This window comes from Symphalangus syndactylus, chromosome 4 (assembly GCF_028878055.3).
Source record: "Symphalangus syndactylus isolate Jambi chromosome 4, NHGRI_mSymSyn1-v2.1_pri, whole genome shotgun sequence".
NCBI classification, from domain to species: domain Eukaryota; kingdom Metazoa; phylum Chordata; class Mammalia; order Primates; family Hylobatidae; genus Symphalangus; species Symphalangus syndactylus.
Genome location: NC_072426.2, coordinates 45245771 through 45272441, shown reverse-complemented (window position 1 = coordinate 45272441; position 26671 = coordinate 45245771). Strand labels below are relative to the sequence as shown.

Sequence of the window (26671 nt, the reverse complement as noted above, 5' to 3'; positions counted from 1 at the left end):
CAGTCTGAGCAACATAGTGAGACCTTGTCTACTTTTTTTAAAAAAAATTTAAAATTAGCTGGGCACAGTCAGCCATGCCTGTAGTCCCAGCTACTTGGGAGGCTGAGGCAGGTGGATCACTTGAGCCCAGGAGGTCGAGGCTACAGTGAGCCATGATCGCACCACTGCACTCCAGCCTGGGTGACAAAGCAAGACCCTACCTGTAAAAAGTGTGTGTGTGTGTGTGTGTGTGTGTGTATCTGCAGAGTGAGATGCTGTCCACGAAAGCAAAAGTGTTGTGTGAACCATAAAACTCTCTTCGCAGGAGGGTGCTCACTATCACATATGTCTCGCACCAAGATTCCCAGCACTCTCCTTCTGTGATGCACATCATTCTCTGCCCAGTGGGTTTGCTTTGAAAATTCCTGTGTGTGGCAATCGGAACTAATACCATAGGTCAGGGGGTCTCGATGTACAATTTGACATGGATGGTCTCAGTTGGGGGAGCTGTTCTGTGCATTTTAAGATGTTTAGTGGAATCCCTGGCCTCTACCAACTAGATGCTGGTAGCACCCCATCCCCTCTACTTGTGATAACCAAAAATATCTCCAGACATTACCAAATGTCCATGGTTAAGAACTACTGCTTGGGTGGGCGCCATGGCTCACACCTGTAATCCCAGCACTCTGGGGGGCCAAGGCAGGAGGATTGCTTGAGGCCAGGAGTTCAAGACCAGCTTGGGTAATATAATAAGACCCTGTCTCTACTAAAAATTTAAAAAAAAAAAAAAAAAGAAGAAGAAAATTAGCCAAGCATGGTGGCACTCACCTGTGGTGCTTAGGAGACTGAGTCAGGAGGATCCTTTGAGCCCAGGAGGCTGAGGCTACAGTGAGCCATGATTGCACCACTGTGGTCCTGCCTGGGTGACAAAGCAAGACCCTGTCTTTAAAAGAAAAAAAAAAAAAAAAAGGCTGGGCACGTTGGCTCACACCTGTAATCCCAGCACTTTGGGAGGCTGAGGCGGGCAGGTCACTTGAGGTCAGGTGTTCGAGACCAGCCTGGCCAACATAGCGAATCCCCATCACTACTAAAAATACAAAAATTACCTGGGTGTGGTGGCACGCCTGTAATCCCAGCTACTTAGGAGGTGGAGGCAGGAGAATCACTTGAACCCGCGAGACGAAGGTTGCAGTGAGCCAAGATCACACCACTGCACTCCAGCCTGGGCAACAGTGAAACTCCGTCTCAAAAAAAAAAAAATAACTTTTAAATAAAATAAATACAAAAAATAAACTTTAAAAAGAACTACTGCTTTACAGCGAATGAGTTTTTTTACTTTTAGCAAAAGCAGTTTTGGGGAAGAGACATAAAAGAAGAGAAAAAGACCAAAAAGAGAGGGAAGAAGAGGATTGTCTGCTTCGTGTCAAGGAGGATGAGCTCCTTAGAGTTTCATCTACCCAAAAGGAGAATGTCTGGCAAAGCCACACTCTCCGTCAGCAGGAAAGCAGTTCTTGTGGTGTTCCAAACCAGGCTTTATGATGCATGTGTAATGCGTGTCAAGGGCAAACAAAATGCCACCCTCCCAGGCTGAGGCCACCAAGGCCCTGATCTGACAGCCAACTGCGCCAAAACTTCCCAGGTCTAAAACAGGTGCCAAGCTCTTCTATACAGGCCATCTGAGCAGGCCCCAGGCTCAGAAAGGGGCTCTGAGGCAGGTCAGAGCTGATAGGACCCTACAATTGGCAGAGGTGCTAGCCAGTGTTGTCCCGGCAACCACCCCAACATCTATGTATTGTCAGCCAGGTGGGGCAGGGTGGGGAGTGGAGGTGGACCAGGCACCTATCATCCAGACAGGTTGGCTGCCAAGAGGGTTTCTAGAGGAAACAGAGACTGGAAGCTTCTGGTTGCAACCTGGCTGGGAGGAAATGATGAAAGGGCCTCTCTGTCTCTCTTTTCACCCTCCCTGTGCTCCAGCTCCAGGCCCTAGGAGGTTCCCCAATCTTCCCATGTCCAAAGGGGTCCTTGCCCCAGAGAAGTGGTCCATCACCCCTGGGCCAGGAAAGGGCCCTGGGAACCTGCGGATCCACCTTGGATGCCACCATGGGGAGCTGTCCTCATGCATCTTCTTTATGCCACAGTCCACGCTGCTGCCTTGCCAGCTATCCCGCCACACCTAGATGCTAGGGAGGTCTCTGCAGGCTTCTGTCACCTGTTGCCACACACTTGGGTCTCCTTCCTCAACCCTACCCCCACGACCTTGCTGTGCTGTCTGCCACCCTGGCCTGCATGTCCTCCCCTCTCCAAATTGCCCTCTCCCCCAAGGCAGGCTCAGCAATAAGCTCCTGCAGACAGCCCTCCTCTCTCCACAACCCCACAGGGACAGCACCCCCTCTAAGCTCCTTGGTACTGGTACCATTCTCAATGGTTCCCTGATTATTCCACAGGACTAAGGCTTGTTTTTGCAGCCAGACCAAAACTTCTAGGGCGGGAGTCTGTCTGTGATACAAGGCACACAACACGTGCTCACTAAATGCTGAAAACAACTGCCCCTTTATGCTTCAAAGTGCTCAAATGGTTCTCTAGTCCTGAGATTTGAAGAAGTCTTAAGGAAGATGACCCAGTATAGATGCACCAACAGGCACAGAGAAAGACAACGCCCAGCAGCATGTGCGAAAAGGCTGAACGGGGAGCCCAGTCGCATCATCTGAAGCTGCAGGAATATCCATGGCACCTCCCCAGGTCAATGCAAAAGACATACAGGAGGCAGGGCCACCCGGACTGTCCCTCCAGCTGCCCCTGACAGCAGTGCCCAGGGCCTCGTCAGATAACTTTGGGTGCTTCACTAATGGCTTCTGCCTCCTCCTCCCTGGGTTGAGAGCACAATGGGACCATCCATCCCAGGAACCAGATCTCCTCCCCCTGGTCCCACCAGCCCAGACCTGGCCCCGGAAATCAGGATCAGAAATGGTCACAGCAGACAGGTGTTCCAAGGGGAATGCAAAGGCAAGCTGTTATTACTGGCCCCATGGAAATCCCCTAAGGCAATTCGAGTGTCAAGCATCCCAGCCGAATAAAAGCTTCCACACAATGGACAGGATGAGCTGCTGGTCCCCAGGGAGGCAGACTGTCGGTCCCCATCTGCTCTCCTTCCCTTGCTGGGAAGTTCGGCTGTCCGTCCTCTGCACTTGTTCAGGGGAAACCTGAACCCCACACCTCCCACATACCTGCGATGGCAGCAGCAGGTTTGCAAGGTCACGGCTCCTTTAAGCCGCAGTCCATCTCAATGCTGTAAGCCTCTCTCCCCAAGAGGAACTGGGCTTCCCTCAGGGGAAGCTCTGCCTCAGCTGTGCCCCTGACCCATCCCAGGCCCTTTCTGTTCCCACATTCACAGGGCAACCCAGCAGTGAGCAGAAGACCCAGCCTCTAACAGCCTTCCAGAACCTCTGGGAAGATCATTACTCTCCTCTCTCCTCACCCACTTTTTGGCAGATTGTGGGGAGAAGGAAGGTAGGACCAAGACTATCCAAACAGCAGTCACCAAGGCAGGCCCTCATGGCCCAGTCTTCAGTGGAAGCTGACAATGTTCCCCGGCCACAGCTTTGAGTCATGCATGAGTCAGAGGTCAAGCGTCAAAAGTCAGAATGTGTTAATTTGGCCAAGAAGGTTAGAATGGGTCACTGAGCCTGCCTTCCTCCAATAGTAAAGTCCTAGGGACGTCAGGGGAACGCCAGGGAAGAAGGATAGGTGGGCAGCTGGCCTCCACATCATGAACGTCAAGGGCTCAGAGAGAACTTCCCACCCACTCCTGTCACCATCCATGTGGTCTCTTATAACTCCAGATTGGAGGGCTTCCTACCCCTTCTGAATGCATCACGTTTCAGGCCATGCCAGCCCTGGAATGCCAAGTTTCAAAAGTACACTTTGCCTGATGGAAAGAAACGTCTCACTTATAGCCCATCAAAAGACCTCTTCCGGTTTCCAAGGGGAGCTCCCAAATTCTGCTTGGGGAACAAGCTCCCATCTGCCCTCCCCACTACCTTCCAAACTTCGCTGCCTTCAGCTCTCCACCTCAGCAGTGGGTTTCATTGTTTTTCCCATAGCCCCAAAGAGTATCCCCTCCACCCTCACTCCCATCATTTGAGCTGACCCTCTTAGAACCCTTATCAGGGGCTCAGACCAGGCCACCCAGTGGGTCTGGGAGGGGCCTCGCTGAGGGCACACAGTGCCCAGAAGCCACGCATATGGAGCCCCTTGCCAAGCAGAGACTGTAGGAGCTGGCACAGCTCATAGCCCCTCCAGGACACACATGCATACAAGTACTCCCTCTCCTGGGGTCCTGTTCCCAGCCTGTGTGAGGGCCCATTTAGAACCCCAGCATTAGGATACAGATCAGTGTAAGCTGAAGACATCTGAAAGCCAACAGATGCAGAAAGAAGCCTTCTCATCTTCCCTTAAAAGCAGCAGCATCTGGGAAAAGAGGTTGTCGGAAATCCCCTCAAGGGAATTTCATGGTCATAAAGACAGAAATACCACTTGGCCCTGCTTAAGTAAACATTACCACAAACTTCATCTCTTGTTTGTTCTCCTAAAAACCCACTTGTCTTTCCTAAAGAAACCTTTCTCCCTTCTCCCTTTCTCTCCCTATTAAGCTAAGAATATAAGCCCCCAGGTTTTGTTTCTTTCCTTTTTTTTTTTTTGAGACTGCAGTCTCCCTCTGTGGCCCAGGCTGGAGTGCAATGGCCTGATCTCGGCTCACTGCAACCTCCGCCTCCCAGGTTCAAGCAATTCTCCTGTCTCAGCCTCCCGAGCAGCTGGAACTACAGGCACACCACCACACCTAGCTAATTTTTGTATTTTTAGTAAAGATGGAGTTTCACCATATTGGTCAGGCTGGTCTCAAACTCCTGGCCTTAGGTGATCCACCCGCCTTAGCCTCCCAAAGTGCTGGTATTACATGCGTGAGCCACTGCACCTGGCCAAGCCCCCAATTTGCACCACCCCTTCGAGGTACTCATCATGGAGCACCCCTATATACAAGGAACTGGCAAATCAACTCTTTTCTCCTGCCAGTCTGTCTCTTTCAGTTTAACTCACAAGCCCTCCAGTACTGAACATAAGAGTGTAGAGAAAAGTTTTTCTGCCATAACAGCTGGGTCACCAGCCATGGACAGCACCAGCTAGCACCAGGCCTGGGGAAGAGGGTGAGCTCTGGAGTGGACACAGCGGTGCTCAGATCCCAGCCCCACGGCCTACCAGAGGGGAGACTAGCAAGTTACAGCCTGTCTCTGCACGCCAGTTTCTATGTAAGGACATTGAGGCTACTCAGACCTCTCGTAGGGTTATGAGGAGACTTAAGTAAATGAGGTAGAGTCTACAAAGAGTCTGGCTCTCAGTGGTTGCTCAAAAACAATACTAATGATTTCTACAATGATATTCTTTTTTTTTTTAATTCTAGAGACAGGGTCTTACTCTGTTGGCCAGGGTGGAGTGCAGCGACACAATCATAGCTCACTGCAGCCTTGAACTCCTGGGCTCCAGCGATCCTCCCACCTCAACCTCCTGAGTAGCTGGAACTACAGGTGTGCACCACCTTGCTTGGCTAATTTTTTAAATTTTTTTGTAGAAATGGGGACTTGCTATGCCAAGCTGGTCTTGAACTCCTGGCCTCAAGCAATCCTCCTGTCTTGGACTCCCAGAGTGCTAGGATTACAGGTGTGAGGCACGGCACCCAGCTTGCAATTATATCTTGTGCAGTGGTCTGCAGACACACAGCAGTATAAGCTCAGAGGGCAGGGACTGTGTTTTCTCTTCCTTTTGTGTCCCCCACTGTGGAAGCCATTCTTCCTGTCCGCAGGCTTTGCTGCTTGCTTTCTGGGCACAGGTCCTGCTCCAACTCACCCCCATACACAGCGGCAAGCTGTGACCCAGCAGACCCAAACCAACCTTCTAGTCACAGCAATTAGTACAGGGATAGTCACATGTCCCACCCTAGCCAGTCTTCCCTAGGAGGGCAAGAAAGAGCCCTTTGGCATTTGGGTCCTAAGTGTGAGCCCCTGGGGTGTTCCCGTTTCCCATCATAGGAGAAAGCCCATCTGTTGCTGGGTTCCACTGACAAGCACAGGCCAGCAGAGTAGGAGACGGTGCCCTAATGGGCCTGAAGCCCTCATCCTGTGGTCCCTGGGGCTCCTGCCCCACTGACTCTGTGGGCACGTCAGGAGCTCCCTGCCAATACTACCCTCCTTGGTTTCAGCTAGTGTGAGCTGGATGAATCCGTCACCTGCAACCACAAGAACCCTGACTCCCACCCCACCCTACCCAATACATCACCCCACGGAGGGCCCACAGAGGTAGCACAGCACCCAGCTCTGAACAAATGAATGGATGTCAGCCAAGGCTGGCAGTGAAGCCAGCTGGGGAGCAGGGCTCCAGCAAGCCTGATCCACCCTCCAGAACCTGCCGACACCTCAGTCCAACCAAGAGTTAAGAAGCCGAACAACAGAATTCATGGGGGTCCCTCGGGGTATCTCTGAAAGAGTTTCTCTGAAAGATGAGAGAGAGAATGGAGCAGATCACCCAAGAAAGCTTTGTGGTCCCCCTCAGACAACTCACCCCCGCAACTGCCCCGGGCACTCTCACTCTCCTAACCCCAGCCAGAATCCTGGGAGTGAGGAGCAGGTGGCAGAACAGAGCTGCAGAAGAGACAGAATCCCACCACACTGCTGTTTAGGGCTGTAACCCAGTCCAATCCAGGGCTGTGGCCTGGGAGATGCTGCCGCTCCGCTAGTTCCAGGAATGGGGGCAGAGATTTTTAAGTAAGACAAGTCATCAGACTCCTCACGCCTGGTCAGGCCTCAAACCAGAGAATAAAAACTTGTACTTCAATAGAAGGCAGGCACTGCCACAGCGCGCCTTTCCCCCTATCAGAATCAGATGCAGAGAAAGCGCCCCTTACAGCAGAGAGCACCATGGGTCACTAAGAGCAATGCAAAATTCCTGTCTGCACGCAGGCAGGTTCCATCTTCTCTGGCAGAGGCTAAACAGCCTTCCCTCCCACCCTACACAACACCAATTCTGTCTCCTTTTGCACATTCATTGTAAAATTCCTAATCTATAATGTTTCTGTCCTTGGGTTCTCTTTTGAACGAGTTATAACATCTGCCTGGTTCCCTCATTAATGAGTAGAGTCAAATCTTCAACACATGTTCGTTTTTATTTCTCTCTGAGAGTCATGAGTTTACCTTTTCCTGAAAATTATCTTTTAACAAAGTGAAGGATTCTGGGGCTGCAATAGGGCCTGGCTTACAGTCCTGGGGTCTTCAGCCTCAGCTTTGGGCTGTGGGACCCAGGCTCCTACCACTCCTGGGCATCCTGAGGTCTCCCCTGCCCCTTTCTCCTTTCCTGCCCTTCCTCTTGTCCCCCACCTGCTGGCTCCAGGGGACAAACCTGGCTCTCAGCGTGGCCTCCCACTAATGGGATTGGTCCCCAGCTGTGGCCTCAGGCTGGGCCTGTGATCTGTGGAGTCTGGGTGGGTGGTCAAGTGTTCCAGGATGGTGGGTGTGTTCAAATTCACAGGCATCCTTTCCCTCCCCTCCCTCTCTCTTTCTCAAACAACTCCATGTGGTAGCCTTTGCCCTTTGTGTCCAAAACCACACGCTAAGCTCCTGGGATGGAAGAAGTGTCCACACACGGGGGCGGCCAGGGACAGACTTTCTAGCCTCCCACCCGCTCCCTGGGCTCCTGTCATTGGAGCTGATCTCTGCTCCTGCTTTTTTATTGATGTTGACACTGCAGACAGAACTCTGCTGCTCTCTCCTGCTGCCATCTCAATGGGTGCCAGCCACCCGCTTCTCTGGTAGATACCATTCACCTCCACGTTTACCAATCACCTCTCAGGTCTCAGACCCTGTGCTGTGTGTACTGTTGGGGTTCCTAAAAAGACAAAGCCCCTCCCCTCAGGGAACTCACCTTCCCAAACTCAGGTGAGGAACAACTTATACACGCAAAAACAAACAATGTAACAATAATAATGATAGAAAACATTACTTGAGTACCCACTATGTGCCAGGCATGTGCTAGATACCCTGGATACTAAATCTTCACAAACCCAAGAGCAGACACTATCATGAAAAAGCAAAGGCTCTAAGGGGCTAAACAGTAGCAGACACAAACTGGGGTGCCTGGCCAGCTCAGAACAATTTCTCCAGCGGCCATGGCTGTGTCTAACCGCTCTCCAGCCTTGGAGCACTGATGCTCCCCCTCCTCTCTAACCTATAGTGATCATCCCAAAGAGTGGCATGTGACCCAGGTTAGGCCAATCAGAGTCCTGCTTCGGGAGATTTTGCCTGGGAACCAGAGAGGAAACTCCTTTTGTCTCCAGCCATGGATGGGGATAGGAGTCAGCGTCATGTTGTCAGTGGCCAGAATGTCTGGTACAGAAGTCGGTCAGAGAGAATCAGGATATCACAGACGGAGAAGCGAACCTGAAAACTTCCTCTAGTTCCAATTACTCTTACAACTGGCTCCAACCTGTCCCTCTCCCAGTTTGACCCACGAACCAAGAAATTACCACCTTTGTCTTAATCTAGATTGAGTTGGGTTTTCACCATTTGCATTCTATGGATCCCTGAGCAACACAGGTCCCCTGCCCAAGGTCCCAGAGACATTAAGGGGCTGTCCCCCTAGCGACCACCTCGTCAAAGGTGTGCCAGATTATGGACCCAGGCAGTGCCCTACCAATGTTTCCAAGGGGACTGACATGACGTGGGGTTGACATTTCTCCCCATCAACTGTCCCGTTCCCAGAAATGCATGACCAGTAACTTCACGAAGGTCACATTATTATCACCAACCACCACCCACTGACAGCACATGCTCTGCACGGCCATGCTCTGTGCCATGCACTCGTTTCATCCTCCCCAAAACCTCTGGTGGTAAGTACTGTTAATGCTGCTTTCAAAGTGCAGAAGAGACACTCCAGAGGGTTCATAACTTGCCCCCAAAGTCACAAAGACAGGAAGGGGCCAAGTCAGACTGTGTGCTCTTGGCCAATTCACTAACATTCTTCTTAGTGCAGCAGCACGATCAATTGCACATCCCTCACAGCCTCCCAGCACTGCCCATGTTAGACTGAGGATAAGGTGATTCTATCCCAGCCCTGTCATACTGCAGTCATCTTTCTGTCTGTATGATCATGCAGCTAGCCAACCTCTTTATCCTCTCCAGACAGGCCTAGGGGCAGACGGCCCTAACATCAAGGCCAGTGAGGGCCCATGCAGGGGCTGGAAGCTTTGGCCTTCAAGAGGCCTCACTCAAATTCTTTAGGACCCACCACATACATATCTTCTTTCTCAGCTCTGGTGTTCCAGATGAATGTTTATGATGAGCCATTAACCTGGTCACCTTGCAGAGGCTCAGAGGTGAAGGGCATCTGCCCTGTTGCCTCCTGTTGACATGGCATTTTCCCTTGTACACCGCTGCCCACCTCCCCCTGGCCTGGACTGCACAGCATCCCATGCTGAGCTGGGGTCTCTCCCAGTGGGTCACCTGCCTCCGGTACTACACTTCATAGGGGAGGGCTGAGGGTCCGGCCCCCATCCCCAGCATCTGGCCCCTGCCTGCACTATTTCTACCTTGGGTCTCACTTCACCCAGACAGGTCCCCATCCTTTCCCAGAACCACACAGCCACAGGCACCCTGACAAAGGCCCTATGCTTTCACTCTCCTTTCCCTCCTGCTCTTCCTTTTCTCTGCCCCTTTAGCCCAGGGATGCTCACTCGGGGCCACCTGGGGCCTATAGTGTGTTTGTTTGGCATCTACAGTGGGTTTCTCTTTTAACATTTAAAAAGTGGAAATGTTCACTTAAATATCTGGATTAAAATTTTCCATAATAAAATTTTTTAAACACTTTAAAAAAAAACTACATTTCTGATTTTTCTTGAAAAACTAGCTTTTCTGTGACGAGAGTCCTGCATCTCTGGAGGACAGCCACAGGCAGCAGCTGAGGGCACGGGCTCTCTGCTTCAATGCAGTCTTAGAATTTGCCCACATCCCTGATTTTCCTTGCCAGTCTGTGCACACCCAAGGTCCATGTCAGGGTCTCAGGACACACTTCACAGATTGAGAGCTCCTTGGCCAGTCTCCCCAGCCTGGGGTTGGGCATTTTTTCCGGATGATGAGTCCCAGGAGAGTCCCTTCAACTCCAACACAAGCAAGGCTCCAGGCCACGCCTGATCCAGACTCTGAATGTGTCCAAGCCCAGAACCCACTGTCCACAGGCTCCAGCAAAGGAGGCCTGGTGGGTCACCTCAGCCCAGGTATGTACAGCTGGGATCAGGCCACAGCCTGGGATGCAAGTCAGGCCAATTCAAGCTCATTATACTGTCTAACCTGGCTGCCAAGGGTGTGCCTGCTGGGCTAAGGAGCAAGCAATGACTTCCCCAAGTCCACCTGAAAAATACCAGGCCCCAGAAACTTCCATTTGGATCAGCACTGGGGCCCACCCCACACCACTCCCCCCAAGTTCTAGGACACGTGGACACTCACGATATTCATGAGGGTGAGGACGTAGTTCTGCACATGCTCCTTGCCATGGAAGCGAACCACCGAGTCGTCCACCACCAGCAGCACCTCGATGCTGTAGCTGCCTGGCTTGGCGTGCCGCCGCTTCCGCTCTGTGTCGCCCAGCTGGTCCCCCACCAGGCCCAGCAGGTTGGGAAGGTCTCCTAGGCCAAAGGCTGAAACCAAGACAGGAAGAGAGTGAGGTCCAACCCACATGAGGGGCTGTCACTGTGACATTGCCCACCACCTACCTCTGGCCCCATCACTGGCGTCCCTTTCCCTGCCTCTGTAAGTAAAGTAGTATGAAGGATTGTTCCATACTAGGTCAACTCATGGGCAAGAGCCATTTTCCTGCCACGAGGGCACCACTAAGTCTTTGAAGCAATGAGTAGCAAAGGGGTGAGAACTGGCCCAGAGCAGAAGGCCTGGGTTCCAGGAGCCACTCATCCTATCTCTCTGGGCGTCCCAGGCCCAATCCCTCGCTTCTCTGGCCTCCATCATCTCTCCTATAACATGAGGATGAACCACCCTTTATCTCTAACCCACAAGGTTGCTGTAAAAATCAAAGTTGGCAATATCTCCATAAAGGAGAAAAGTCATGGGGCTACTGTGGCCTCCACAGGGCATCTGAGGAACTCCGGGATACTCCTGTGAGCACTGAGCCTCTCAAATCCCACCCAAGAACTGTCAGTGACCCCAAATTTCACCATCGCTGCTTTGCCCTTTTGGCTAAAAGAAAAATAACATTTATTAACTTGTATTATATAATCCAAGAGTTACTAAACTTTTTCTGTAAAGGACCAGATAAATATTTTAGGCTCTGGGGGTCATTCATTCTCAGTCACAACCATTCGATTCTGCCACTGAAGCACAAAATCAGCCACAGATGAGACTGTGAGTGTGTCTGTGTTCCAACCCAACTTCCTTTACAAGACAGCTGCCAGGCTATATCTGGCCCTGGGCTTTACCTTTACTGACCTCTAATCTAATCTAATGCAACCCAATCTAGTCTAATCTTTACAACAACTCTATCAGATTGTTGTCCCCATTACACAGGTGAACACACTGAAGTTCAAAGATGTTAAGTGGCTTCTCATGTGGGTCTGTCTGAATCAAAAGCCCATGCTTTGAAACTTTACCATCTATGCCACCACGTAGAAGGGTAACACCTTGAGTGCTGTCAGTCATCTATGCTATAGCCTGAATGAAGATAGAGTACGCTCTGCTGGGGTGGTGGAGTGAGGGTGCATGGAGATATGACAGGGAAAGCTAAGAAGGCAGGACAGGAGGCTGGAGTCTCTCAAGAAGGCTCCAGAGCCTTAACTCTTAATGACTTTCCCCCCATCTCACTCTGAAGTTTTGATATTCGTACCATTAATTTCTAAGAACCTTCATTTATCCACAGTTATTTGAGAACTCCCCAGATAGGAGGCTGGGACCGAGGATGTAAAGAAGGCACCACGATAATCCCAGCATGTATCAGGGGTGTGGCAGCAGGACGGGCCCCGTACTATTCAATGGATGGACGGTGGGTAGGTGATAAAGGCCAGGCCTCTGCCGTTGAGCCCACTGCCTAGCAGAGGGGACAAATAAGAAAGTGGATTGTAACAACACAGGAATATCAAAGACTACAGCAGGACTGACCAGAGAAGACGCCCCACTGGAGATCCAGACCTGTTGGGGGAGGCTTCCTGAGGAGGGGACACTGAAGCTGGGGCTGAACAGAGGGCAGGAGATAACGCGCTTCAGCACAGGGGGCAGAGGGCCCTGCCCCTGCACAATCCATTATGACTGTTTATGTTACACATGGGAGTGCGTGCAGACCCCGTCCACACGTGGGTGATGCACACGGATGCATCCACGGGAACCTCTGCAGAGACCCGAGCCACCTCTACACTGCTACCCACACGGGTGCTCAGGTGATGGGGATCTGAGGACGGGTAACGGAACACACAGGGCTTGGTGCTACCATTTGTTTTTGTCTCCTCTTTGCTGAGTGGTGCTATAGTGCAAAGGAACAAAGCCCTAGACTTAAGAGCTGGAAAAATGTGTGGCCACTGGCCTGGCAGGGAAAGCCCTCCGGGTGGACACACAGCCTGGTGAGCAGGGTTCGGGCAGGTTTCGCCGTCACTTACCCTTGAGGCTGGTGCCGCTCTGAGCTCACACTGCAGGCAGCTACTGGTGGCCCTGGTGTCTGAGCCAATGGCAAGCGCAACAGCCCATAGCCAAACTCCTGGGAGAGGGGAGGGCAGCCCCTGGCAGGGGAGGGGAAGGCGCAAGGCTCTCTGCATGGAGCAGGGAGAATAAATAACAGTCACCCCCAACACATGGGCCATGCCCAGAAGTGTAAGCCCTGCGAGTGGAATGCCACACTTGACCCCTCAGAGCCCTCCCTGCCAGGCCTGTCACAGGAAGGCTGGAGAGGTTACCCCACTCACCCTAGGTCACACAGCAGCTTCATGACAACAGCCCAGAATGTAAACTCAGGCCTCCCCCAGCCATGACCACACTCTATCAGGTCACAGCCATAATTCTCTCTCTGCAGACTTTCTGGGGAATTCGGGAGGAACAGCCAGCATCAGCCTTGGATGCTGTGGGGGGCTCCAACCACACCCTCTTCTGTGGGTCCCTCATCCTTCAGGATGACAGGAGCAGACAACCCTCAGGTCAGAGCAGGGCCCACCAGTCACTGGAAAGCTTCCGTGAGCCATCCAAGAAGCCCCAAGCCAATGTAAAATGGTGCAGCTGCTTTGAAAATACAGTTGAAAGTTAAACCTAGAGGTGCCATGTGACCCAGTAATTCCACTGCTAAGTATGTACTCAAGAGAATTGAAAATGTATATTCACATAAAATCTTGCACATGAATGTTCACAGCAGCATTTCATAGTAGCCAAAAGATAGAAACAACTCCAGTGTCCACCAGATGAATGAATAAATGTGGCATGTCCATACACTGGACTAGTGCTCCATCATAAAGGGGAGAGAAGCATCAAGACAGGCGATCCCATGGATGAGCCTTGAAAACCTGCTGAGTGAAAGAAGCCAGGCACTAAAGGCACATACTGTATGATTTCATTCTATGAAATGTTATGAATAGGCAAATCCTATTTAGAAATATTGAAAGTAGATTAGTTGTTGCCAGGGGGCGTTGGACGGTGGGAAAACAGGAGTGACTACAACTAATGGATGAGAATCTTCTGGAATTAGATGGAGGTGATGGTTGCACAGCATTGTGAATATAATTTTAAAAACCCACCGAATCTTGTGCCTCAAAATGGTTAAAATGGTAAATTTTATCTCAATTGTTCGTAAAGCAGCCACCCTGAGCCCCAGCCCGGCTGGTGGCCCTGGCATGGGCAGCTCCACGGAGAGCCGGAGCTCTGGCTGCAGGAGCACATACCCCATTCGTGTCCTCAGGAGGGAATCAGGGGTGGGAGCAGGGTTCCAGAGAGTAGGGCCATGGATTAAATAGGAGAGGGCAGCGTTAGGAGCAGGAGAGCATCCAGGGCACAGCCTCTGGGGCCACGGCAGGGCTGCGGGGTGAGGGCCAGCTCAAGCCTGGTGGCCCAGCACCGAGAATTCCTGCCCCTGGACTCTGAATGGTTCAATTTCTCACAAGAGCCTTGGGAAAGGATCACCTAACTCCTCTGGGGCTCATTCATGGATGTGTGTGTATATGAGTGTGTGTGTATATGAGCGTGTGTGTGTGAGAGTGTGTTTGAGAGTGTGTGAGTGTGTGAAGGGGTGTGTGAGTATGTAGGGGGCTGTCAGTGTGTGGATGTGGGGTTGTGAGAGTGTATGAGTGTATAGAGGGGTCTGTATGTATGTATGCAGGTGTGTGAGTGCGGGTGGGTATAAGTATGTGTTTGTCAGTGTGTGAGTGTGGGTGTATGGGTGTGTTTGTGAGCGTGTGTTTGCATCAGTGTGTAAGCATGAGGGTATAGATGGTGTGTGTCTCTGTGTGAGTGTGGGTGTATGGGTGGTGTGTGTCTCTGTGTGAGTGTAGGTGTATGGGTGTGTGTTTGTAAGCATGTGTTTGCATCAGTGTGTGAGCATGAGGGTATAGATGGTGTGTGTCTATGTGTGAGTGTGGGTGTATGGGTGTGCATGAGCATGTGTTTGCATCAGTATGTGAGCATGAGTGTATGGGTGGTGTGTGCCTCTGTGTGGGTGTATGGGTGTGTGTTTGTGAGCATGTGTTTGTGTCAGTGTGTGAGCATGAGTGTATGGGTGGTGTGTGTCTCTGTGTGAGTGTGGGTGTATGGGTGGTGTGTGTCTCTGTGTGAGTGTAGGTGTATGGGTGTGTGTTTGTAAGCATGTGTTTGCATCAGTATGTGAGCATGAGGGTATAGATGGTGTGTGTCTATGTGTGAGTGTGGGTGTATGGGTGTGTGTTTGTAAGCATGTGTTTGCATCAGTGTGTGAGCATGAGGGTATAGATGGTGTGTGTCTATGTGTGAGTGTGGGTGTATGGGTGTGTGTTTGTAAGCATGTGTTTGCATCAGTGTGTGAGCATGAGGGTATAGATGGTGTGTGTCTATGTGTGAGTGTGGGTGTATGGGTGTGTGTTTGTAAGCATGTGTTTGCATCAGTGTGTGAGCATGAGGGTATAGATGGTGTGTGTCTATGTGTGAGTGTGGGTGTATGGGTGTGTGTTTGTAAGCATGTGTTTGCATCAGTGTGTGAGCATGAGGGTATAGATGGTGTGTGTCTATGTGTGAGTGTGGGTGTATGGGTGTGCGTGAGCATGTGTTTGCATCAGTATGTGAGCATGAGTGTATGGGTGGTGTGTGCCTCTGTGTGGGTGTATGGGTGTGTGTTTGTGAGCATGTGTTTGTGTCAGTGTGTGAGCATGAGTGTATGGGTGGTGTGTGTCTCTGTGTGAGTGTGGGTGCATGGGTGTGTTTGTGAGCGTGTGTTTGCGTCAGTGTGTGAGCATGAGTGTATGGGTGATGTGTGTCCACGTGTGAGTGTGGGTGCATGGGTGTGTGCCGGTAGGGGTGAGTGTGGGTATATGGGTCTGTGTTTGTGAGTGTGGGTGTCAGTGTGTGGGAGAGTGCATGGGTAGGTGTGAGTGTGTGGGCCCACACATGCCCTTTTCAGGAGGCAGCAGCTGAGGCATTACTGAATGCCAAGAGGAATTGTCCCCTCCACTCCAGGTTCACTGGTGCACCTCAGACTCCCTTACAGTGGAGCAGGGGGCTGGAATCCCCTCCACAGCCTCAGCCCAGTGAGCAAACCCATGTAGTGGAGCCTCTGAAGCCTCCCTGCCCTCCTTCCTCCAGGGACAGCCCTGCTGCTATGAATCACACAGAGATGGAGACTTGGCATCTGTCCTCCAGGCCCCCCAGCCTGGGTGGGAGAAGGGAACAGACCCAGGAGACTCCCAGGTCTGAGGAACCAAGGGGAGGGACACCTGTGGAGGATGGGGACAGGTAGAGACGCGGAGGTCCCCAGCCTGAGGGAGATTCCCCAAAAGCCTTTAGCTGGCTGCTAGGCAGGTTCTGAGCACCTGGCTAGGCCTCCGAGGCACCTCTCTGTGTGCCGAAAACTAGATTCAAAGAGCCGAGCTGAAGCCTCTGGCTTTAATCAAGCATGTGAAATGGAGACAGGCATGCCTAGAAATGCTTCTCCCCACACTGGGCTCAGCCCCACGACTGGCCTTCAAATAAAAGTACAAGTCGCAGGTTTCCAAGAAAGTCTTCTCCTGCCCCTGGTTTTTCTAAGGAAGGCCCGTAGATGGACCAGGGCCTGGCCTCACTGGAGTTCCAGCCCCAGAGCCTGGTGTGGGGCAAGAGTCGCAGCCACATTTCTTTGGGTCTGAACTCCAGCTCCGTGTGCTCAGTGGTCTCAGCTTCCCAGCTGCCCATCATGGTGGCTCGTGATGCAGCTGGTTCCAGGCTCACAGCTCTGGAGCTGGACTTCCCCAACGTCTCTTCCTAAAAGAGGGGACCTTATGGTCTTTGGATTCAGAATTGTCCTTTAAAAAATGGAGCCCAGGGGAGACTTGTCCCTCTTCTCAACCCTGGTGGAGAGAAGGATGCCCTGAAATCCACATCAGTGCTCAGAGGCCCCGCCAGCCCTGCCCTCCCCACCTTAGGCCTGCAGAACCCTCTGGCTCTGGTGCCACAGCTTCTCTTATGAGTGATACTTGGAGAGCAACTGGAGCTTCAACGGATGCACTGTTTATGGGGACAACTGGCTTCCAGGCATTTCTCACACCAGGCCCAGTCCCACAGGGAGCTGGCACAAGGATGTGGTCCAGTCATAACCAGATTTCACCCATGGCCTCCTTATCTCCTCTTGGCCAAAGGAGCTTTGTGACACTGTGAAGTTGACCAACGGGCCTAGGACCAGCACTTGTCACATCCAGTTTAATTCGCCCAACCATAAGTCTTGAGTGCCTCTGGTGTGTAGGCTCCTGCACTGGTCACCTGGGCGCAGGGACACCCCTTCCCTCAGGGGGTTCCCACTCTAACCTATCAGCAGTTACCCTTAATAATACTGTAAGGAGAGCTGCCATTTATCCAGCACCTACTACGTGCCAAGCCCCATACTGGGATTTTCACAGACACCATCACCATTACAGACAACATTTACAGGTAGACATGGATCATCTCCGCTTTACTGACGAGGAAAATGAGGGCTCAGAGACCTTAGGTAACTTGCCTAGGGTCACACAGTAGACAGACTTGAAGGTAGGATTGTAAAATGGTCCACGGGACACACAGCTGACCATGACGCCCTGACACCAGGCAGCCTCCCTGTGGGTGCCCTAATAACTCCCTTCCTGTGGCTCCCAAGGGTTGAGTTGATTTTAGGGGGAGGAACTCACTGCAGGCATTCTACCTTCTGCCTTGGTTCAGAAATAGCCTCGAGAAGCAACGGTGAACTCCTCAGAGACCTCTGGAGTCCCAGGGACCACAGTTCAGGACACAAGTGATTCCTCTGGCCCCTAGCTCCAGCCAATTACAGCAGCTCCTAGAACACAATGGGGTTTCTCTGCCAGTACAGCAGGTCTATGTGGCCCAGTCCCATTTTACAGATAAGAAGACTGAGGCCAGACATGGACAGCTTAAGGACAGAAGTTACCGGGGAACACTCCAGAGGTAGGGAGAGAAGCAGCGCACAGGCCCCTACCTACAGCCTACCTTCATTGTGCAGGTCCCCGTGAGGTTCTGCCCACTCCTGCTGAACAGCCTCCCGGCGGTACACCACATGTGTCCTCCCGCTGGCCTCCTTCTCCTGCTGGCCCCGCTCCAGAGGCTCAATGAAGAAGTCGGTGCCGTCTATGCGGATGAGGCCCGCCTGAACCAGGGACGGCAAGCAGCGGGGAAGAGAGAAATAAGAGGCATGAACACACAGTACAGCCGACAGGCGAGCATCTGTGAATGCACATATGCGACCCTACATGCTTGCAGGCTCTTCCTCTAGGGCCTTGAGGAGCCCTGGGATTCCAGGATGTTCTATGAGGCCCTGGCAGGGGAGTGGGAGGAGGTGGTAGGAAAGCTGAGCAAAGGGGCCCACCCTCCTTTCAGCAAAGTAGATCCACTTTTACAGTGTTGTCTATCCATGGGGCTCTACATAAAATTTCATTACATCAGAGCTTCCATTGCTTATAAAAAGCAGAGGCACAAAAGCCACTGCCATAAGGCACATGCACACACACCAAGGCACTGCACTCCAGCCCGAAGCACATCACAGGGATTTGGCTTTACCTAGAGGCAGACAGGAAGATCCTAGGGGCAAAGGCTCATTATCCCTAAGGTGGGTGCTTGCCCCCCACTCCAATAGGAAGCGCTGTTATTTCAGGTTGAAAGCACGTGGGTGTGCACATGGCGGGATGGGGGTTGAGGGGTAGAGAGGAGGGCAGCTAATGCTCATTCACGATAAATGAGCCAGTAGTGTATGGTTTTAATCTAATGTTTCCTTACATCAAATATTCCCTTAAAAAATACCAGGTGTTGGCCTTGGAAATAAAAACAAAAAATATGTTGGCAAAGTCCAGCAAATGTGTTATTATCCCCAAGTGAAGGCGGTCATCACAGGGGCCAATGAAACATACAACTAGATGTGGGTTCGTGTATGTGTGTCTGCATATGCACACGTGCACATACACACACACGCACACACACACCACATCATCCTACAAAGTACTAAGAGCAGCCCACCTACCACAATGGATGGAAAGTAGTAGGCATAATTTAGCAAATAAATATTTGTTGAATTCCTTCACTTCTTCAACAAATATCTCTTGAGTGCCTACTACATACCAAGGACTGGGAGCACAGCTGTGAACACGAAGCAGTGAATGAAGGAAGCGTTTTTATGAATTCACTAGACCTTCTCCATTTGAATTGGAACTCCAGTGACAATACAACTCAATTCCACCCATTTTCCCACCTCCTCCTGTTCTGAGGCTGCATCTTAGGAGCCCCCTCCAAGTCCGACTGAACACCCACCACTAAGCCCCCGGCAGCAGCCAATCTTTTCTTTGGCCCTTCTAGCTGTTTCTGTGGATCAAACAGAAAACATCATTTTGGAGCCAAACCAAGACGGTTGCCTTCTGTGCTTCATAAACAGGCCCAATTAGGAGGCCAAGAAATGTTCCAGGGAAAAACGGCATTATTGGAACAAATTTGAGGCTTCCTTGTAACCATTTTATCAGGTAACACTCAATTGTCTGCAAAAGTTCTGGTGTGCTTGTTAAAATGTCAACATCAAACCTTATACTGAGCATACATGCATCCATGCAGAGCACTTTGACTTTATACCTACTGTGTGCCTCCTGTGGGCAGGGACAAATGGAAAAATAAGGCCCAAGAGCTGAGGGCAGCCAACGTCCTGCCCGGTGCTATGAAGAAGTGTGGACACGTGTCCCAAAAGAGGTGCCATGTGTGGGTCCTGAAGGATGACTATCCATCAGGTTCCTGGTTGCAAGGATTAGAAATTCAACTCAAACCCCCTGTCCTGAAGGGGAAGGTACTAGCCCCAGGACACACCTAGGCAGGGGCTAAGACTGGAAGTGAGAGGCCCAACATTCTTGTCACCACTCCCCTCAGCTCCCCCTAACACCAGCTTCATCCTCCCTCCTTCCAGACAGGCTATACGTCCCCTGTCCTTGCAGACACATCTCCACTCTGCCACCAGAGACAAGGAGATTCTCCCTTCACAGTTCCATCCAGGCAGAGTCACATGGTCACCCAGGGACTGTCAGCCCAGGTTTCCACAGCAGGCAGAAGGGAGAATTTGTTAGGGTACAAAAGAAACCGATCCGAGAAGGAAAGAGCATACCAGGTAGAGGGGAAGGATCCCCGGGTGAGGGTGGAAATGCAGGAAGGACAATGTGGGGAGGGGACCAGGACATTCAGGCTCAGGGACAGAGGTTGAGCCCAAACCTGGACAAAAAGTTGTGGCCAAATCCAAGGGCCTCTGCCACTGTACGCCTGTAGAACTCCCCACGGGAGGCCTGTCTTCCAGCTGGTGGCTCCAGGCCCGGGACACACCTCCAAGGCCTACCGCAGCTTTGTTGCCATGAGGGCCTGTGATGAACTCTCAGCCAAGCCCTGCATGATTTATCCCATCTCCCTTTTTGCACCCATGTCTGATACCCAGAGGGACTGTTCCTGCCCCTGGAACAAGCAAGCAAGAGACAGCATGAGTCAGAGGCCACTGCTCCATCTAGGCTACAGGTACACAAACCTGGCTGGTCCAGGACAGTGGCCTGCGCCGTCTCGGTCCATCACACCTCTCAAGCTGCCTAGCAGAGGGCGAACTCTCCAGACCAGGAAGTGGAAGGCTCTGCTCAGCCCCTCCCACATACCAGGCACCTGGTCAAGGCCCTCCCCGATTCTGGGGCTTGGTTAAATGGCTCCACAAAGAGGATCCTTCAAGCCTGGCATTCCCTGCCCCACAGCCCAGTGACTCCACATGGCCTCCAGGGCTCAGTGTCTCATATGAGGGATACAGTTTCCAGAATGAAGCCACTGCCTTCCAGCCCGCCCCCTCCTTCTGGCCCACAATCATGGGCTACAGACCTTTCAAGATCATCGTGCTCATCCCAGTCTGAGGCATTATACTTTGACAACCTCCCCAGTTAGGAGACCTCTAGCTTTTACTTGGATGCCTCCAGTGACAGAGAGCTCCCTCTCTCAAGATGTAACAGATTCTGTGTAGGGACACTCCTAACATTGTATTCAGCATGAACACACTTCCCCACTTTCCTTCCTTTATAAATAGTCTTCTTATCACTGTTATTAACAACAGTACCTGCCACTCATATTTTTATATATTGTCTTATTTCATCTTTATAGCCCTATAAGGTAGGCACTAATGTTAGACCCATTTCACAGATGAGGAAATAGAGGTTCAGAAGGGTTAAGTAACTGGCCCAAAGTCACCCAGCAAATAAGCGTCAGCACTCTTAACCACAATACTGTATTACCTGGGTTCAGCCCCTGGGCCTGCTTCTGCCATCAGGAACCACTTGGAGCAAGAAAATATTACTTTCCTAGCACCACCTGCAAATCCCTGGGCCTCTGGTCTGACCTTGCTGAGCAAGGACACTGATTCTCCAACTCTCCACCTCTGGGCAAAACCCTCCCGTGGAGGCCAGCACGCCTCTCACCAAGGATATGAGAAGGGAGGGCAGGGCACAGCCCATAAAAGAAACGGTCCCTCCCACTCCCCAGGTGACCTCCCTCAAGGATTCGTATCCCTACGGAGACCATCCTCATCACACCCTCACTGTTCTCAGCAGAACGGGAACCCCCAGGACCCTGGGTCTAGTCCAGCCTCCACACCCTTAGGCCTCTCCCCAGCAAAGGGTTAAAAGATCTGTCTTTCCCCATCCCAGTAAACTGTTTAGGACAAAGAAGCCAGACCCAAGCCCTGTCCTATGTAATCCGAGAAATAAGTTTCTAAATTTCTATGCGACTGTGGATCCCATCAGCCCCCAAGGGATCAGGGCGGAACCTCCCCAGAGACTGTCGTTGTCCCATTGCGTGCATCCTACCCAGGCCTTGACAGACAGCTCTCATCCAGGTCCGGGCTGCTCCTGGGCCGCTCCTGGGCCGCAGAGACTCTCCTTCTAGACAGAGAAGACAGGAAGGCCGGCTTGGCTACCAGACCGGGAGGCAAGATGGGCCCAGTTCCTTCTGCCTCAGACCTCGGTTTCCCTGTCTGCACAATAAAAGGTTTGGCCCAAGTTCCCTTGAATCTCTGCCCTGGCCAGGAAACCAGGCACCACACAGCATAGACAGGCTGGCAGTGAGAACTTTCTGGCTCTCTGCCTCCTCACTAAAGTACTCCCGTCTCTCAATTTATTGAATGTTTATATTTCTGAAAAGTGGTGGCTAATTTTAAAGTGCTAAAATCAAATCAAATTTCTGTATAAAAAAAAAAGAAAAAAGGAGAAATAAATTCTGGTAGGATGGAAAATAAATGTCAGCCATATTGAATTTCCACCTATACCTTATTCTTTTACAAACAGTAAACAAATAGGAAATATGTACTAGAAAGTTTCTTTACACAGTAAAACTAAAACAAAGAATCGTTGATTACATCCAATTGAGCCACATACCCGTAGGCCCTTGTCCAATTTCCCCAAATGGAAATTCTCCAGTGCACAAATCTGGCCACTCTCAGCTGGGCTAAACTCCCTTTAATGTGGCTGCTTCTGAGGTGCCTTCCCTGGGAGGTGTGTGGCTGAATGATGGTGATGGGAAGGACTGTGGATTCTCCAACATGACATCGTTTTGGTTGCAAAGGTAACACATTCAGCTGCCTCTTCATCCAGAGGCCTCCAGGCCATGTTAACAGGTTTTCATGGCCTGGAGGCCATATATGAACAGTATGGGTTCCCCTCAGGGAAAGCCCCCAAGTTCAGGTGTAAGCCCAGGACACCCAAAGAAGACATGGTCACGTGGCAACTAGGGAGGTGAGTGCTGGCCTAGAAATCACCTTGTGTCCTGCTGTGAACCACAACTGAGCAAGTGCAGCGGGTCACCCACAGCTGTCTACTATCAGGATGAGGTCCCAAATATTATAGCAGGTAATTGAGGTCAAATTATTTTGAAATCAGTACGTATGTGTGATGCGTACATAAAAGTACATCTATTCTCAAATTGCATGTATGTGCATGTAAACTGGGAGGCAAGGGTACCCAGAGCCAACAAAGAGTTCTCCAAGAGGAGCACAGAAGAGATCCCCAAGGACTGGGAAACATGTCAGACATGGGCAGGTACAGACAATGAGCAAAGACCTGGCCTGGGGTCCAGACAGTTGCAAGTGGCTTGGCTCTCAGGGGACAGCTGCAGGCCCTGGGAAAGGGTGGTCCTGAGTCCCCTTGCCTGCTGCCACTTGGACCAGCCTACCTTTGCCAAATGCCAAATGCCCAATGCCCAGAAGGGCCATTTCAAGATAGTAGCTTCAGTGAAGCCAGCTGAGGGGTGGGCCAGACTTCCTCTCCTTTCTCCTTCCAAGGCTGGCCTATCTGGGGCTTCCCCAGAGGAGAAAGCAGCAGAGCAGGCCACCTCTCAGCCAATCATCCCACCACCTCCCAAGGAGAGTGCATTCTTGGGTCTGAACTTGTTCTGGAATTTCTATCACAAGGGCTTTACTTCCAAGGACACCCCTTGGTCAGCTGTGCTGTCTCAGGTTCTAGGCTTCCAGCAAATCCAGCTTGAAACTGTTCCACTGTAGGAAACAAAAGAAAACCCAGCAACTGGATGCTGGAGTGATACACACAAGGATCAGAAATGGCTTCCACCAGATTCCTCAACAGGTGGCTGCTTCCCCTCAATAGGGCCACCTGCATCTGCATGCACTGTTCCCAGCCACTGCCAGCCACGCTCCTTGGCTAGACCACATGGGCTGCTACAACCCAGAAACCTCGACCGCAGGCGGCTCCTTCCCTTCCCCCACTGCCCTGCTCACCTAACCCTAGCACTTGGCTCCAGTTATTATTAAACTTCATCAGGACCTCCAAGGTGTGATCCTTACATCCTCGCTTCCCTTCTCACCACCTTGGACATTTAGGTCTAGTTGCACAATAATTCTCTTGCAAACACCCATACTCTCTCTCCCACTTTCCCTCTATCCTGCTGTCCCAGGGAAGCTTCTCCACTCTGGTTCAAACCAACCATCCATTTACTCCACACATGCACATAGGTGCCTACTCGTCTCACTTGAAATCAGCAGCTCACCTCACGTGAGCATGAAGCTGAGGTTCTGTTGCACTTCCCTGTTAAGACTAACAGCTTAACAGTCTGTGTCCCAGCTCTCCCAAATGGCTCAGACCCCCAACACTACCCCACCCCCAGTCTCATACTCCAAGGCTCCCACCACCCTGTTGTGCACTGTCCTCCCACAGCTGGGTCCCCTCTCCTCTTCTGTGGCTGGATGTGGCCCCTCCACTCTGTGCTCAGAATCACCTCTCTGTCACCTCCTCAAGGACTCAGCTCCTGCAGTTAGCACCCCCTTTCCAGCTTCATCATGCTCTCCTTTCTACAAGACCATTCCTATCTGCATCCAAGCACACTCCAGTGTCCCGCATCTTTGAAACTCTCTACCTCCCATCCCTGCCCAGCTACTGCCAGTGTCACTGCTTCCCTCCAAAGCAGAAAGCGTTGTCTACACTCACCACCTCCACACCCCCTGGCTTCTCCTCTACCCACCCCAAGTGGCCTTCTAGAGCCACCACTTCCTGGAAACTGCTCACCTGTGACCACCACATGGCCATGGCCAGCAATCACTTCTTTGTCCTGGTCTCACACAGCTCCTCCAATCATCAGCTCTCCCTGGCAAGTCCCCAGGTCCATGGCTTTAGGTACTGCATGACTGCAAATACTTCCAATTTATATCCCCAGCCCTGGCTCCTCCTGAAATTCCTTTATGATTATCCAACAGCCTCCTTGATAGAGACTGGATCTCCACTGGTCATCTCAAACTTTGGAACAGAACTCTGGGTTTGACTTCCAGACCCACTCTTCCCCTTGTCTTCCCCATCTCAGTAAATGACACTGCCTTTTTCCCAGTTGCTCTACACCAAAATCAAGGAGGAGGGACAGGCTCAGTGATCTAGGTCTTTTAAAGTCCCCCAACCCTGGTGGTTCCATCAGTCAGTTCAGCTGAAAGCAACATCCTACATAACCTGCAGGGAACAGAACCTCTAATGGGTCATCTAGGGCTGTTGTCTCTGATTCACGGCAGGCAAGAGAGGCAGCCCCACCCCTCATACCCCCATACCCTGGAACCACGGCTCCTGCAGGGACTCTTCAAAGTGACCCAGATCTCTTCCTCCCTCAATATGTCCTTAAGTCTTTATGAAGCACATACTGCTTGCTAAGCTTGATGGGGGTGAGGCGGGGGTGCAAAAAGACATGAGAGACCAGGCTCTCCTCTCCTGATAAGGGACTTGTATCTGGAATATATAAAGAACTCTTACAACACAATCATTAAAAGACAACCCAGTTTTAAAGTGGGAAAGGGATCTGAACAGACATTTCTCCAAGAAAGATCTACAAATAGCAGTAAGCACATGAAAAGATGTTCAATATCATCAGTCATCAGGGAAATGCAAATCCAAACCACAAAGAAATAGGATGGCTTAAATCAGAAAGTCAGATAGCCAGTGTTGGCAAGGATGTGGAGAAACTGGAACCCTCATACACTGGTGGGAATGTAAAATAGCGCAGCCACTTTGAAAACGGTCTGGCAATACTCCTCTAATGATTAACAACATTACCACATGATCCAGCAATTCCACTTCCAAAGCATAAGCACCCAAGAGAAAGAAAACATATGCCCACGCAAAGAAAAGTTGTTCATAGCATTATTCCTGGTAGTCAAAAGATGGAAACAAGTCAAATGCCCATCAATGGATACATGGACAAACAAACTATATCTATCTATCTATCTATATATATATATATATATAGCCATACAATGAAATATTATTTTGCCATAGAAAGGAATGAAGTACTGGTATATGCTACAAGATGGATGAACCTTGAAAATATGCCAAATGAAAGAGGCCAGATGCAAAAGGTCACATATTACATGATTCTGTTTGTATGAAGTGTCTTCGTACAAATAGAATAGGCAAATCCACAGAGATAGAAAGTAGATTCGTCACTGCCAAGGGCTGGGGTAATGTTGGATTAGGGGGTGAATAGCTAAAGGCCACTTAGTCTCTTTTTTAGGTGATGAAAGTGGTCTACAGTTGACTGCAGTGATGATTGCAGATCTCTGTGAATATAATTTTTAAAACCACTGAATTGCATATTTTAAATGGGCGAATTGCGTGGTATGTGAATTATATCTCAATAAAGCTATTAATTAAAAAGATAACATGCATGCATGGAGGCGAGAAACATGTACAGAGATAATACACAAGCACGGAGAGGACACACAAAGGGATGACTCACACAGATGACAAACGCTCCAGCAGACACTCATGCAGAGACGACACGAATGTGGCACACAGACTGCCTGCTACCACGGAAGCGGGAGTCAGCGAGGCTGGGATGAAAGCCTGCCGACGCTGAGATTTCATCTAATTCAAACCTGATGTGGCAGCCCCAAGCCACAGGAGCTCTGCTGGAGGCTAGGGCTGCCAAGTCTTCGGCCCAAGCCAAAGAAAGTCTGAAAGCTGATTCAGACCAAGCTGCAGCCTTGGGGACAGGCAGGAAGAAGGAGCTCTTGGAGGATGGGGCTGAAAGCTGCCAGGCTTGTCCACAACTGGCACGCTCTGCCACGTACATCTGCACAGCGCCCCATACCAGCAGCATCAGCGCTGCCACAACAAGCCAAAGGTTCAAAGAAACACCAGGAAGCAGAGAGCCTCTGCCAGCTGGAGACAGTTATCTGGGATGACCACTTGGCCACAGTTCCTAAGGTCATGACCTCTGCAGGCCCCACACCCTGGAAGATGCTGGGTGAAAGGCTACTGAGGTCTTGCTGAGCCCAGTGCATTTACAGCAAAAGTCTTTCTCAGGGGAGAAGCAATGTGGTGGGTAAATGCAGAGACCCTAGAGCCAGAGAGTTCCTGAGTTCAAATGCTGGCTCTACCACTCTCAGATCATGTAATCTTGGGACACTTACTTAACATCCTTGTGTTTCAGGATTATAACCA

At 51.1% G+C, this 26671-nt stretch overlaps 1 protein-coding gene across 2 annotated transcripts in view; it reads right to left on the bottom strand.

Moving 5' to 3' along the window:
• The window catches only part of ADAMTS14 (ADAM metallopeptidase with thrombospondin type 1 motif 14), an 87553-nt gene that overhangs the window by 42495 nt on the left and 18387 nt on the right, over positions 1-26671 (bottom strand). For both annotated transcript variants that reach the window (XM_055274591.2, XM_055274592.2), the window contains exons 3-4: positions 17688-17844; positions 10521-10711 (exon numbers count right to left, since the gene is read on the bottom strand). In XM_055274591.2, the coding sequence (XP_055130566.1) occupies positions 10521-10711; positions 17688-17844 (348 nt within the window). The remainder of the gene's footprint in view (positions 1-10520; positions 10712-17687; positions 17845-26671) is intronic.